The sequence below is a fragment of the Aedes aegypti genome, chromosome 2, assembly GCF_002204515.2.
Source record: "Aedes aegypti strain LVP_AGWG chromosome 2, AaegL5.0 Primary Assembly, whole genome shotgun sequence".
NCBI classification, from domain to species: domain Eukaryota; kingdom Metazoa; phylum Arthropoda; class Insecta; order Diptera; family Culicidae; genus Aedes; species Aedes aegypti.
Window position 1 is genome coordinate 264,973,097 of NC_035108.1, and position 16,410 is coordinate 264,989,506.

Below are 16,410 nucleotides of genomic sequence, written 5' to 3' on the forward strand. Positions count from 1 at the left end.
CACGTGAAGAAATACCCAAGATTTATCAAAAAATGGGCTTTTTTGCAAACTGTTTAGCTAGCTGGCGTACGAGGGGTCCACCAATTTGAGAAAACAAAAAGGACCACCCTTAAGTTTTATCGAAAGCTAGCGATCAGTGACATAAAATTGGAATTCTAACGATGGGTGCCGATGGCGGCCTGGTTTCAGCGAGAATTGCTCATTAATGAAAAACAAGTACTGTTTGTTTTGTTAGGAAAAGTTGGCCATTCATACTTTGGTGAAAAGTAGGCTTACATATAACAGAATTACAAAAAAAAAATTGCAATGATTTAAAGCAAAACGGTCGTGATAAGCCACCAGCGTACTATAGGGGACTGTCTTCTAAGGGAAGCTTTTTGGATGAATAAGCGTAGTCTATTCTTCCTAATACGTATAATTTATTCTCATTCTCTTTGTTCTAATATATCTCTAATCACATCTCAATTAAGTAAATAGGTTTGCTTGAGTCCTGGATAAGGAGTTACCTATTATTTGCCAACTTTTCCAGCTTTGTCTATCGTTACTCCAATTGACTCGGAGATATTTCTTCTATGGATTCACATTAAATTACAACATAGTTCAGATTGACCATCACGAACGTGGTCAATGTTCTGGATTTGGGTAAATCAATCAACAACAACCAATGTGAAGAAATAATATACAACCTACGAGTTGAATAGCAACAGTGCTATTGGTAAAGTTTGGTCCACATTTTATGTTCCTGATCCGCGTCCGTCGTCTTACATCGATTATTAACAAAAGCTACCCAGTTCCAGCAAATTATTTGAATTAGTCGATGAGCAGAATGAAGTTAACCGAACCTTGTCGATCACGCTGGCCTCCACGGTAGACAACATTCTTGGCCCACACGCGACATTCGACGTTGATGCTGCGTTTAACTGTGGATAAAAATAAAATTTTAATTAAATCTACCCCCTTTCAAGTGCATTACGTAACGACAAACCTGCTGGACGTGCAAAATGCACCGCAACCAGTGGACTCAGGTATCCGGGACGGTTGGTGTAGGGATAGTAGAACGAAGGCAGGCCACGGTTCGGGAAGTACTCGATGGGACCAATTGCTTCGACGTCCGCCGGTGCCAAACCATTGCACGAAACCCACACCTGTTTGCGATCCTCCACTGGCAGCGATTTGATGTGATCGGACAAATCGGTGGGCATGTCTTCGGGCAGGTCGTTGATATCACTGAAGAACTCCGGCATCCAGCCGTAGATCTGCATGGGGTGACATTTAGCGTTAAGTAAGAGGGATCATTTACTTTTAACTTCCGATGAACTTACGCGATTCAGCTTGATGAATATGCACGGTGCCGATTTGTTGTAGCTGTATCCTTCCTCGGTATTGCAGGGTCCCAGTTTTGAAACATCGAAGGCGCATACGTTTTCGGGGGTGGGACGCTTTTGGAAATCACAAATCATTTGATTCTTTCCTCCGCCTGGAAGCAGCGTTTGATCCCGGTAGGCTGTCGATAATAACATGAATGGGCGTTAATTATTTATATTACTATTTTGTGATTTTCATCAAATATTTCAAACACTCGGAATAGCCCCTATAATTATCATAGAATAATTCATCCAGTGATTCATCCTGTAGTGATTATAAGGATTCCTCCTGATAACATCTCTGGGATTTATGAGATAAACCAGCCTAGGGCTGAAAGTCTCAATAATAAAGAAAGAAAAAAACCTCTGGGATTACTTGCAAGAATGCTTTTAGTATTCTCTCTAGAAATCCTTGTACTGAGAACTCCTCCATTCGTTACTCTAAGGGTTCATCCAAAACTATCTGCAAATGTTCGGGCAGATTCTACCTCATTACCCTGTATGACATTACCCCGAATGCCATTACCCTGAATTTCATATCCAAGAACATATGTATAATACTCACGAGCCAAGAAGTCGTCGATCCGGCCGACCCATTCCTTCACCTGGGTCTTGTTGGCGGCAGCATAGTGAATCATGGCACCTTCCTCCACATCGGCCGGCATTGGCCGGTAGCCCAGCCCTGGGTTGGTTCCTATCAGCGATTCGTCCAACTGCCACTTCGGGTACTCGTGATTCATGGTAGCGAGCAGGGCTTGCATACAGATGGCAAACAATGCAGCCAGGACGGCGTAGAAGGCAAGGTAGAACAAGACCAGCTGACCTGCGAACGGAAGATATTGCGCGTGTCAAACACACAGTGTTAGTTATGGTTCTCAAGTTGTCTGCCTGGGATGGAATGAAAATGTACACTGCAGTGCAAAAGTCACACCCTTAAAACATTCCAAACTTTTTTGTCCATATCTACAATATTGGATATATAAAATGCACCAACGTCATTTTCCCATACAAAATGGTCAACTTCCGAGAGCTATATCTCCACCGTTTCTCAACCGATTCTTTTCATTTTTTCTGTGACGAACTACAAATTACCTCAATTTTTGATAACTATTGAACAAGTTTTGTGAAAACTATTGATTTGAAAGTTACAGATAGGTTGAATTTTGACATAAAAATGCACCAAGACGAAAAGTGATGTATCAAACAAACTATGCGTCTTATCCTTTCGGTGTCTTCAGTGCATTTGGTCCTTATCACTCAATGACCACCAAGACTACTATAACTATACTATAAGATACCAAGATACTATAACGCGTAGTTTTTCTGCTACATCGCTTTGTGTCTTGGTGCATTTTTATGTCAAAATTCATCCTATCTGTAACTTTTGAATCAATAGTTTTCACACAACTTTTACAATAGTTTTTTTTTTCAAAATAAGGGAATGGGAAAATGAAAAGATCGGTTGAGAAACGGCGGAGATATAGCTATCTGAAGTTGATCATTTTGTATGGGAAAACGGGTTTGGTGCTTTTAATATGTCCGATGCTGTATCTATAGCTTTGTGAATACACGTCTAATTGAAACTCATTATGACTCATTCGAAAGGCAAAGACATAATTTCACTTCTTAGGTATTTTGACAAGTTTTTTTTTTTAATTGTGCTTTATTATTTTTTTATTAATGCTGAGAAAATCAGAAAATTAACAAAGAAGTTAAACCAACTCATTGCCTTTCGAATTAGCTAGAGTACGTGAGGTATGAATAAAACACTGCCGTATGTTTTTAGGGGCTAACCCGATACTTTTGCACCGGAGTGTAATCGCGACTCGCTCGATTAGCCTGGAGCGAAAAAATTTCATTGCGCACAAATAATAGACATTGGCACTGTACGAAGAGTAAGTGCGCTTTTGTCGCGAGTAATTATAAACGGTTATTTGCATCTCAAAGCAATTTAAAATATTATCATGGTAATTTTTCGCACGGTGCATAAATTGATTGGCGCAAAATCAGTGCAGCTAGACAACGACAATCGTTCACTCCAGTAGCTAGGTGTTAAAGCTATTTGACTAATAGATTATTAATTTGTGTACTGCATGATTGATTAAAATATTGTTGTTCTGAGTATGAAATTAATGTGTAAATCTTACGTGAGCAGTTAATGAGTCCCCACAGCATATTCTTGATAATTTGATGTATTCGAAGGCACTATTTGTAATTGTAATGTTATCAGTTAAAAACTGCATTTTCTATGCTTTTTCCTGTAGCACTATTGAAGGGAGATAGTTTGAAAGACAGAAGTATTGTGCCATTTCCTGGATGATTTAGAAAAATTGCAAAAAAAAAAAATCAAATCAGGTCCAACAAATTTTGTATAAACACATTATCAAATAATATTCTAATAAATCCCAAAACTAAAATAGTAGTTTACGCAGCAAGATGCAAAATGATGATATTTACAGCACGAGTTGTCAAGCCTCGTTAGATAATTACGGCAAGTGCTGTAACAAGTAGGGTAAATCGCCAAATGTTGAACGGTTAAGATAGACGTTTTTATATTATTCGATTTTTATGGAAATTCTGATAGAAAGGTTGCTAAAAAAAAGCATTCAACACCGTAGACGATTGTTTAACATTATTTCTGTTACATTTTTGTCACTGTAATGTTCATTTTGACATTAAAAAAAAATATTTAAAAAGATAGTTCTATACCCAATTGTTGAACACATACATAACCCATCTTATCCTAATATTGAACGATTGTCGCTAAATGTTGACCGTTTTACTCCCGCATTCATTCAACTTGCAAGTTCGTGCTCCTCGTCGGTTGTGAGGACAGGATTAGTTCCGCGAAGCACTTTCCCGGACCACTCTGGGCTGAGACGGAAGTGAATCGTCCCCTTCGGCACTCCATAGACTTTAGCGGCTTCTCCTAATGTACATTATTTTCGACATTACAACATCAATCGCGAGATTGAGGTTATACTATCCGGAGCCGATGCGTAATTTCCATCATGGTGTAAACTAGTGATCCTTTATAGAGAGATAAGCGGAAGTAAATTGGAACAATTGGAACAGTAATTGGAACAGACCCGCAGTGCTGATTTTGCTCGGCGTCGATTATTCTCGTCGATTATTGTAACACGGACATGACTTCCTCATTGCTACAAAGTGTATTTTGATTCGTTATAGATCTTTGAGCTACATATCAAAACTAATAAACAGCCGAAAAAATCAAAAACTAAAAATCGCATTGACAAAAATTCAAAAAAGTAAAACATTTCATTTTTTTGCTTCATGCAAAATTACTTGAAATAATTTCAAGCGGATTACATTACTCCTCAAGAAAAGTTCAAAACAAACATAACGCATGTTCGTTTGGCTCACACTTTGACAGCTCTCGCTGCTCGATTGGCTCACACTTTGACAGAACTGTCAGCTTCCGCGAATCTCTCTTATAAAGGATTTCTAGTGTAAACAAACAAACGGTGATGGCATTGATGCCATAGTGAAGATAGTGAAATTCGAAAAAAGAATCAGGATTTAGCCAGGGATGCAATTAATTATACTTTACTGAATCGCGGTTTTCACCATTGCAACAGACACCATTATAGAATTTTTAATAATAATTATTCAACAGATATTTAAAGCAATAAACAATTCTTTATTGTGTAATGCAATATTCAATTTTAATGTAGGTGTTTGGTACGAAAATAAAAAATCTGGCAATACTGTTGATGAAACCAAGACTTTCATGTTATGCTAGTGTTCAACAAATGGAAAATGTACGTGAAACGAAAGTGCAATTGAAAATGTTTTTATGTAATTAATAGGTACAAGTAAATTGTACGGATGTTTAGAAAATAACTAAAGTAGACTTTTACTGATATCGTGAATAGGTGCTTAACCCAATATACGTAGCAGGGTTGGGAAAAAATCTGATACTCACTCTACAGTAGCCAAGCAAAGCCAATCACAGTCAGCGAAGCCAGTGAAACTCACGCCCATCGCTGCTGTAGGCAAAATGCCTTGAAAATAGCAAAACACCCGTTGCTAAGGACAACCCAAAACTACTGTAGAAAAATGTTCTATTTCCCGCTGCATTTCCCGCATTTAGAGCCTTCAATGACACTCATGATTTAGAAAATTCGTGCAACCAACATAGGCTACTGGATGAGATTCACGTTTTTGAACTACTGTACTGGGAGAGCCACGTGATTTTCGTGATAATTCAAGCCTACTACTATTACCATTCCCAGCACTGATACGTAGTATGTTTTACCACACAGCTTATTTCATAGCAGTCCCAGCTTAGATTGTTTTTTAAGAGAATTGAAATTTTTCATTTCACCTGCCGATAAAAATTTTCAATAAATATTTCTTTTAAGAAATTAATGTGCTAATTAAATTTATTGTGTCCAATAGTACAGCTAACTTACAAAATAATCTGTATAATTTATTGAAACTGTCTGAAAATGGTTTAATTTCCTGTTTTTACATGGTTTCTACAGATCGTTCAACATTTGGGTAGCGGTCAACAATTAGCGAATTACCCTATCGTACATTCCGTTTTTTGCAATTTTCTAGAACACCTTTTGAAGGTATCAGAAATCATTTATTACGTAACGCTAAAATTTAAAAATTTTGACCCCCTCTCCCCCTCCGTAAAGTTTTTTGTATGAAAAATTTCGTATGTAAGAGCCGTAACGCTTGAGCCTACTCCCCCTCCCCTTAGAGCGTTACGTAATTTGTGGATGCTGCCTTAGGATGTATTCAGCATCAGCATTATATTTCAATTTATGCAAATGGTTGTGTAATGATTTATTTCATTCTACTGATTTCTTTGTGTATCTTATCAGTGTTGAAAATATCCAGATTTTTACGCTATAATGCTATAAATTTTGAATCACCCCATGAGCCTCTGTACGTGCCATAAATTTCTTTGTTCATTTGACTTTTTCTGTGCGCCGTGTGTTGGTGCTGTCTTGCTCTCTTACGGACAACTTGAAAACAGGGCGCACAGTAAAAGTCAAACGTTTTATGGCATTCATAGGCTCATTCTGACATTTCTTGTCTACACTATATTTTTTATAGTTGAATCAAAGTAAGCTTTGCAGGGAAAAAACAGTTTCGTTGGCATTAGGACGTAAAAATTATCAGAGTTTAGAAAACGAAGATTGAAAACTTATTTCCTATTTTGTTCTAATTATTATGTAGTATTTCAGGTAGATTACATGCGGATGTGAATGTGGTAGTGTACTGGCGTTTATAAGAAATAATTAAGAAGCAAATATGTGATTCAAGATTTTCAATCATGATACAGAACAGATTGACAAACCGACAGAGTTTAACTACCGCTGAAGGAAAAAATGTATAATCTAATGTGGATGTCTGTTTCCACGAAATATGATGTCTGTACGCACTATGGTTCTTTATACTCCACATTCACAGATTATGCAGTCATCTTATTTTTCCATTAATATTTGACAGGAGAAGAAATAAAACCCATGTGCAAATTTCTTGTTCGCCATTGAAATGTACATATTTCTCAAATACCCCATATGAGCAGAAATAATCAAATACTTGTGTATCCAAATTGGCATAGTGAAAAGCACGTTATACAGATCAGAATTATCAACGAGTGTTGACTCTATATAATTCACGTAGAATTTGAGGTGGGAAATTTTAAACACGCAAACCGTACTTTTACAAATTTACTACCTTGTTTTTTTTTTCAAGTTCTCTATTTACTCTTTCTACAAACATAGGGAAATTTTCTATGAAGCCTAAAATTGTACAAAAAAAGTTACTTATTAATATACGATACATTTGAATTCAATGAAATAAAACCTGGAAAACAAATTACGTGAAAATCAGTTGAAGTTGAATCAACAATCTCAAATTATGACTTACCTTGACCAAACCATAAAATGCATAGGCTAGAAACATCAGGATTGAATAACCTCCCGCAGTTTTATAGCAAGCGTGAAAAGCTGGATAAATTGAATATGAGAAAAAATTCATTGTCCAATCAAGTTCAAGAAAAATGAGGGTAGGATTCATTTATCGAATGATTATCCGCTTGACACAAAAATTGGTATGGATAATTACACGTTTGGATTTTTTTCTACAACTTGGTGTAACGTTACATTTTGCAAGAGACAATTGGTAGAAAAATGTGAAAATATCTTTCTTAACAACTGTTCAAATCTGTGACGTTCAAATGCATAAATTGTATCGTCTTTTAAGGTACGTGAAAATTGCGTTATCTATCACTTTACGGGGGGGTTTGATTTTCACTAATACTCTAAATTTTACGATTAGTTTCCCAAGTGAAACATAAACTTCTAATTCCAACAAAGTTTGCTACATAAAAATGTGCATAAAATTACTAAAAACACCTAATCCATTCCGCATTTCATCTTGCCCTCATACGTTTTCTCAAGACTCGGTGTACCTTATTATCAATTACACCATTTTTAATCAAATAATTCATTTTGAAATTTCTGTTTAAATGTAGAAAAACTATTTTGGGAAAGAATATGATATAGAAATGAAAAAGATGAATGGAGGATAGTTTGGGAATTCTTGTATATGTATGTTTCATTCTTCATGCTTCTTGCTTCATTAATGCACCTGAAAGATAGAAGAAAACTTAGTTCGTTTTAAAGAAGTTCATGGTAAATATGAGAAATATACATATTTGAATACAAACAATTATATTAAGGTATATGGACAATTTGAATTAAAACAATGGTTAAAAAGAAAACATACCATTTCTTCATACAGCTAACCCAACCGTATGGGAAACTTTACACAACAAATGGTTTAAAGTCTGCTTCTCAGCTTAGTGTTTCAATAACAAATCCACAGTTTTATTTGACTTCAATAAACAACATGGTATTTTTGTATAGCTACACGTTTACTGATACTACTAACTGGGCAATATATGTGGAGTAAACTAAAGCTTAGGCTAATCAGCTCGGACAAAAGGAGGAAGTAGGTATTCCATTACACTGCGGAACACGATTTTGTCTCAAGCACCAAAATACCGCTATTTACTCAATTAGGAATTGCTGAATTCATTGCCATTTACAGAAATATCATAGCACGTCTAGTTTTTGAGATATTGGCTGTTGAAAAAGCTAAATTTGACTATTTCAGCCAACTTGCATGCAAGTTTTCCAGCTTGTATGGCAATTTATTTGCTTAATTTGCCTCAGAACTCAAACTTCATGTGTATAACAATACTTATCAACAAAGTTCATAATACTTCCGATGCTCAAAAGTTAATTTTTGTTGGTTCCGAAAAGTATTGTATTTTGCCATATAAGAGAAACGAAGAATTTCGTATGGAGACTGCAAGCTGGTTGAAAAAAACGATTTAAGCTCAATTTAATCGTATAATTTCAATCAAATCATATCTGAAATGAAAGTTTAAGTCCTATTTCGCATGCTTGGTAGATTAGTTCATAATATTTTTTGATAAATCATTGTTTACATTTTATGTAAACGTCAATGAAACCAGTGTTTTATACAACTTTGGCGACCTGTAGCTAAAAATTGTGACGTGCTGGAACATTTCGGAGAACGGCATCAGTTCAGCAATTCCAAATCTACTAGAGACACATAATTTGATTCTTGAGACACGCAAAAATGTCATTTTTTTTACGCTGTGTTATTGAGAGGTCAACAGTGATATAGTGTGCAAGGAAGGGAACGAAGGAAAGGAAGGAAAGGAAGGGAAAAAAGGAAAGGAAGGAAAGGAAGGAAAGGAAGGAAAGGAAGGAAAGGAAGGAAAGGAAGGAAAGGAAGGAAAGGAAGGAAAGGAAGGAAAGGAAGGAAAGGAAGGAAAGGAAGGAAAGGAAGGAAAGGAAGGAAAGGAAGGAAAGGAAGGAAAGGAAGGAAAGGAAGGAAAGGAAGGAAAGGAAAGGAAGGAAAGGAAGGAAAGGAAGGAAAGGAAGGAAAAGGAAGGAAAGGAAGGAAAGGAAGGAAAGGAAGGAAAGGAAGGAAAGGAAGGAAAGGAAGGAAAGGAAGGAAAGGAAGGAAAGGAAGGAAGGAAGGAAAGGAAGGAAAGGAAGGAAAGGAAGGAAAGGAAGGAAAGGAAGGAAAGGAAGGAAAGGAAGGAAAGGAAGGAAAGGAAGGAAAGGAAGGAAAGGAAGGAAAAGGAAAGGAAAGGAAGGAAAGGAAGGAAAGGAAGGAAAGGAAGGAAAGGAAGGAAAGGAAGGAAGGAAGGAAAGGAGGAAGGGAAAGGAAGGAAAGGAAGGAAGGAAGGAAAGGAAGGAAAGGAAGGAAAGAAGGAAAGGAAGGAAAGGAAGGAAAGGAAGGAAAAGGAAGGAAAGGAAGGAAAGGAAGGAAAGGAAGGAAAGGAAGGAAAGGAAGGAAAGGAAGGAAAGAAGGAAAGGAAGGAAAGGAAGGAAAGGAAGGAAAGGAAGGAAAGGAAGGAAAGGAAGGAAAGGAAGGAAAGGAAGGAAAGGAAGGAAAGGAAGGAAAGGAAAGGAAAGGAAGGAAAGGAAGGAAAGGAAGGAAAGGAAGGAAAGGAAGGAAAGGAAGGAAAGGAAGGAAAGGAAGGAAAGGAAGGAAAGGAAGGAAAGGAAGGAAAGGAAGGAAAGAAGGAAAGGAAGGAAAGGAAGGAAAGGAAGGAAAGGAAGGAAAGGAGGAAGGAAGGAAAGGAAGGAAAGGAAGGAAAGGAAGGAAAGAAGGAAAGGAAGGAAAGGAAGGAAAGGAAGGAAAGGAAGGAAAGGAAGGAAGGAAGGAAGGAAAGGAAGGAAAGGAAGGAAAGGAAGGAAAGGAAGGAAAGGAAGGAAAGGAAGGAAAGGAAGGAAGGAAGGAAAGGAAGGAAAGGAAGGAAAGGAAGGAAAGGAAGGGAAAAAGGGAAGGAAGGGAAAGAAGGAAGGAAGGAAAGGAAGGAAAGGAAGGGAAAGGAAAGGAAAGGAAGAAAGGAAGGAAAGGAAGGAAAGGAAGGAAAGGAAGGAAAGGAAGGAAAGGAAGGAAAGGAAGGAAAGGAAGGAAAGGAGGAAGGAAGGAAAGGAAGGAAAGGAAGGAAAGGAAGGAAAGGAAGGAAAGGAAGGAAAGGAAGGAAAGGAAGGAAAGGAAGGAAAGGAAAGGAAGGAAAGGAATGAAACGAAGGAAATGAAGGAAAGGAAGGAAAGGAAAGGAAGGAAAGGAAGGAAAGGAAGGAAAGGAAGGAAAGGAAGGAAAGGAAGGAAAGGAAGGAAAGGAAGGAAAGGAAGGAAAGGAAGGAAAGGAAGGAAAGGAAGGAAAGGAAGGAAAGGAAGGAAAGGAAGGAAAGGAAGGAAAGGAAGGAGATGAATGAAAGAAACGAAAGGAAGGTAAGGATGGCTGGGGTTTCACTGGTCCGAAGACTGTGATTTGCTTTGCTTGGCTACTGTATTGTGATTCTCATGACTTTTTCTAGCTCTGATTGTGGTGATGTCTCAAGGGGCCCGCGTAGCTATCTAATAATACAGTTTTAAAGTATGCAAATATTGATGGAATACTTGCATTGTTATTTTGATGTTAAGAGATAACAATACTTATTTTACCCCACCTCACCTTCAATGTTGGTTCTTTTTCAAAATCTGAAAACCCTCTATCACGGTGCCCCGACAGACCGTTATTATGCAACATAATTGTCCATCAAATCTGAGCACAGGGATCGATTCCTGAGATCATTATGCACCTCTGGGCCAATTTTTAAAAAAATCCCTAGGAGGAATCTCGAGAAATCTTGATTTGAAGTTTTTTACTTAAAAATTCAATATAATCCATATTAAAATTTTGCAATAGCACTGAAAAAAACCTTCAAAAACGCTCAAAAAGTTGGCCAAACTGTTCTCAACTGGTATATAATTATAACCGTTGTTATTATTAGAAATATTTACAACTGACTTTAATTACCAGAGTGGTTTATATATGTTTTTACATGGCTTAAACCCGTAAGCTTTGTTTGATAGAACGAAATCTAAAAAATAAATTTCAGTATTATATTGATGTTATGTTCGATGAACGTAAAACATTCAATGCTGAATATTATTTATTTAAAGCTTATTTTTGGCATTCACACTACGTAACCAGCTCACTAAAGTCTGCCGAATTTATTTTACTTAATAAAAATTTGCTTCTTTGTACATCTGGTACTACTGTGATGTTACGTCAAGTTTTCCACCGAGTATTACCCTCAGCATTTTACGTAAAACTTATCATATTCTCAGCCACAACAGGGTTTTAACTAGACGGAAAACATGATTGTCATATGTCACAAGTGTTCGAAGTTTAACAAATTCTTTAACAATTGCAAAAAAATCCCCAATAAGTACTACTTAACTATTAACATCACTAGGACTTCCATTCTCTATACCTGCAACCACTCACTTCGTTAATAATAGAATTCATCGTCAATCTGTCATATGTCTTGTTCGAGTCAGCAACGAAAATCTAGCTGTGGCATGTTCATATACTTAACTAGTAGATGGTAATATCTTAACATAAACTGGGAAAGGTGATTAAGCTGATGCATACAATCAAGTGTGAGAATTGTAGACGAGGTGCCCACTTCTTTTTTTGGAAATGTTGATGTTGCAGAACTTTGGAGACGAAGAACAAGACACGAATGTAACAGGAACAATAACGTTTATTGAAACACACGTCTGATGCGATTGGTGGTTGAAATAGGAATAAGAAAAAAGTGTAACAACCCTTAGTTGCTAGGTCCAACCTACTCCAGGATACGGTTGTCAGGGACGTAGCAGGGTTGTTGAGATAGGGTTCACGATTGCTTCGTTTTTCAACACCCCCTCTCAATCGGTGACTCCCAGTCTTGAACGTAGATCTTGGAATCGTACAGTATCCAATGATTTCGTGAAGATGTCGGCTTCTTGATCTGCAGTTCCAATAGGCTCAATCGTCACGGTACCAGCAGCAACATGGTCCCTCAGAAAATGATGTTTGATATCGATGTGCTTGATTCTTTTTGATTCCATGTTTCTTGCCAGTCCAATACAGCCACGATTATCTTCAAATATTGGAATTGCTTCTGCCTTTGATTTGCATTTCAAATCTTCCAGGAGACCGCCCAACCAAATCGCTTCACTTACTGCAGAGCTGAGAGCAACGTATTCTGCTTCACTAGATGAAGTAGATACGGTTACTTGTTTTCTACTTGCCCACGATACGGTTGATCCGAACACCTTGAAGACAAAGCCAGATACGGATTTTCGATCTTCTTGATCTGATGCCCAATCTGAGTCCACAAAGCCAATCAACGGAGCTGAAGATTCATTCCGCTTGTAGAGCAAACCAAGCTCGCTAGTGCCTTTCAGGTATCTCACAACGCGCTTCAAGGCCTGCCAATGATGATCCACCGGATTTTGTTGGTAACGTCCAAGGTAACTTACAGTAAAACAAATATCAGGTCTAGCACATAGCATCTGGTACATTAAACTGCCTAGAAGTTCTCTGTAGGGTTCATTCGTTCTGCTTCCGGCTCGACTCAACTGTAATCCTTTTTCCATAGGCGTTTTCACTGCGTTGCAATCTATCATGCCGAATTTCTTCAGGATTTTTGCGCATTGCTTCCTTGGGACAACTTTAGGATACCTCTCTGACGATCGTAATCCAATTTAATGCCAAGGAAGAACTTTGCCTCGCCGCAATCCGACATTTTGAACTCACGGGACAGTTGTTGCTTCAGGTGTTCAATGGTTCGAATGTTTCTGCCAATGATAAGTAAATCGTCTACATACAGCACCAGAAAGATTTCGTCGTTCTCTTTTGTTGAAGTGTACAAGCAATAATCTCTTTTCGATCTTGAAAAACCTAGCTTCAGCAACACCGTATTGAGTTTTTCATTCCAACATCGTGGAGACTGTTTCAGCCCGTAAATAGACTTCAGTAGCTTGCATACTGTTCCTGGCGCTGCCTGCACTCCATCCGGTACCTCCATGTACAGCTCTTCCTTCAGGTTGCCATGGAGAAAGGCCGTCTTCACATCCATTTGATGTAGATAGAAACCATATCGTACGGCCACAGCGAGCACTACACGTACTGTTGCCAAGCGAGCCACAGGAGCAAACGTTTCTTCATAATCGATGCCAGGACGTTGCAGAAATCCTTTCACCACTAACCTTGCTTTGTGTCGAATTGCTTGTCCACATTCGTTTTCCTTCAATCGGAATACCCATTTGGATTTCAAGGGCATAACTCCTGGTGGTCGTTTCATCAGTTGCCACACACGATTGGCCTCCATCGATTTGAGCTCGTCGAGTACAGCCTCCATCCAATGGTCACGGTCATCACTCTTTGCGATATCATTGAAACACTGAGGTATATCTGTGAATTGTGGAGAGCCAACAGCAGTTGCTTCAAAACCAGTTAAATATTCCAGCAACTTACCCGGAAACTTGCGCTCCCGTTCGCTACGCCTCGTGGACGATTCATCTGAATTGCTGTCCCGTTCTTGTTGCGAAGGGAGCGCGGTGGGTAGTTCATCATCGTATTCGCTATCTTCAGCTTCAATCATTTCAACGGAATTTCGCGCTTCGTTTTCTTCTCCAGATACGAGGTAATTCTTGCTTTCCCCCTCTTGATCGGACGATGTCAAGATCATCAAAGGAATATCTTCAGATTTGCTACTATTGGACGCATACGGATAACAAGCTTCATTAAACTTCACATCTCGAGCAATTACGATTTTCCGAGAATTCCTGTCCCATAAGCGATATCCATTTGAAGCGTATCCGATCATCACCAGTTCTCGACTCTTCGCATCTAACTTCTTGCGATATTGGTTGGGGATCCATGCAAATGCTTGAGAACCAAAAACTTTCAGTTTCTCCAAGTTCGGCTTCTGTTTGGTCCAGCATTCCGTCGGGGTAAGATTCCTCGGGAGAGCAGAAGTGGGACTCCTATTCATCAAAAACGTACCTGTTAGAACTGCTTCTCCCCACATCGATTTAGGCATCCTCGAGTCAATAAGCATGCTTCGAACTTTCTCCACTAGGGTTCGGTTGAACCGCTCCGCTACCCCGTTTTGTTGAGGGGAATATGCAACGGTCGCTTCTATTTGAATACCTTTAGCCTTGTAGAATTTCATCTGATTTCCGGAGCAATATTCTCGACCTTGATCTACTGTCAACTTCGATATCGATGCTCCAAACATAGCTGTTACCATCGCTTCGTACTCTTGAAATTTTTCAAAAACTTGAGACTTTTTCTTCAGTAGGAACACCATCGCGAAGTGTGAATAGTCGTCGATAAAGCTGACAAAATAACGGTGACCATCCCATGACGCGGGCTCTATAGGTCCACAGACATCAGAATGGATTCTTCCGAGTGGTCTCGTTGCTCTTTCGCGCTTTCCATCAAATGGTTCTCGACACATCTTACCTTGAACGCAAGCTTCACAAAATTGGAGCTTCTGAGGCTTAAAGTTCAGTCCTTTGGCTAAATCTTCCCGCACCATCATCTTCATACTATTCTCAGACAGATGACCTAGTCGTCTATGCCACAGATTTGCTGTCTCTGAACTGCACAAATTCGCTTCTTTCTCCGGGACTTCAATTTCAAGTTCATACAAGTTGCCTCGCAGATAGGCCGTCGCAATGGTTTTCCCGTTTAGCTTCAACGTTGCCACCTTGCTGTTGAACGCCACTTCGACTCCTGCTTTTGCCAATTTCTTTACTGACATCAAATTGTCCCGTAGACTTGGCACGTACAAAACGTCCTTCACATGCAACGGAACTCCAAGATTACTTGATCCTGAGATCTCTCCTACCTGCTTGGCTTCAAGAAATTGGCCATCCTTAGCTACGTTGATGATAATTGGCGATTGTACTGATTTGACGGATTTGAAATACGTTTTCTTGTTCACGAGATGGTCACTCGATCCAGAGTCCAACTTGAACACGATCTTCCCGACGCTGTCTCGCTTAGTAACTGCACGGTCCGCCATGAACACCACTGGTTTAAAAATACTTGCCACATTTGCATTTCCTTTTGCTTTCTTGCAATCTTTCTTCATATGCCCTCTTTTTCCGCAGGAATGACATTTTCCATTGAACCGGTTGCCTTTCTTCTGGTTATCGCCAATGAACGCTGCCGGTTTGTCTTCCACAGTATAGCTTCGATCGTTTCGTTTCGATTCTTCATCGATCAAACGGGTCTTCATCACTTCGTAGGTAAGTTCGTTCTCCGGCAAATTCTCTAAAGCCGTCACCAGAGCGTCGTATGATTCCGGAAGCGTTAACGCCAGAGACGAGCAAACATCGCTTTCTTCCAACTTCGATCCCGCCATGCGTAACTGACGAATCAGATCTTCAAACTCCAGCAGATGAGTCCGAACCGAGGCGCCATCTTTCAGGTGCAATCTTGCAATTTGCTTCCTGATTAGGGTCTGCCTTTCTTCGCGAATGTATCCTCGAGACTTTTCCACATTGCTTTTGCTGTGCCCTTGTCCCGAATGCAGCCTAGGTACTCGTCTGCTACGAAGCCCACCAAAATCGCTTTGGCCTTCCTGTCCGTCTCGTGGAACTTTGCCGCTTCCGCAGCCGTTACGGGTACATCCTTTACGATGGCGTCCCATACGTTCACCGACTCCAAATAGGTTTGAACACGGAATTGCCATACATCGTAACCTTTACCAACGAATTGCTGAATTCCGTGAACCGCAGCTTCTTTACGGTGGTCGCCCATAACCTGTTGATGTTGCAGAACTTTGGAGACGAAGAACAAGACACGAATGTAACAGGAACAATAACGTTTATTGAAACACACGTCTGATGCGATTGGTGGTTGAAATAGGAATAAGAAAAAAGTGTAACAACCCTTAGTTGCTAGGTCCAACCTACTCCAGGATACGGTTGTCAGGGACGTAGCAGGGTTGTTGAGATAGGGTTCACGATTGCTTCGTTTTTCAACAGGAAAATTACATGGAATGAAAAGGAGATGAGTTTCCGAATTTACTGTTCAATATTGCGTTTTGTCGCATATACTCCTTGATTTTGCAGAAGAGGACTTTATTTGAATTGATCGCAGTGTTATAGGGCAGGGT

The 16,410-nt window shown here is 39.2% G+C and overlaps 1 protein-coding gene across 1 annotated transcript in view; it reads right to left on the reverse strand.

Moving 5' to 3' along the window:
* Window positions 1–399: 399 nt before the first annotated feature.
* LOC5572929 (sodium/potassium-transporting ATPase subunit beta-2) overlaps window positions 400–16,410 on the reverse strand; it is a 41,189-nt gene continuing 25,178 nt past the window's right edge. Inside the window, exons 2-5 of the mRNA XM_001654214.2 lie at window positions 1,930–2,187; window positions 1,323–1,504; window positions 986–1,256; window positions 400–920 (exon numbers count right to left, since the gene is read on the reverse strand). Coding sequence (XP_001654264.1) covers window positions 811–920; window positions 986–1,256; window positions 1,323–1,504; window positions 1,930–2,187 — 821 coding nt within the window. The 3' untranslated portion in view covers window positions 400–810. The remainder of the gene's footprint in view (window positions 921–985; window positions 1,257–1,322; window positions 1,505–1,929; window positions 2,188–16,410) is intronic.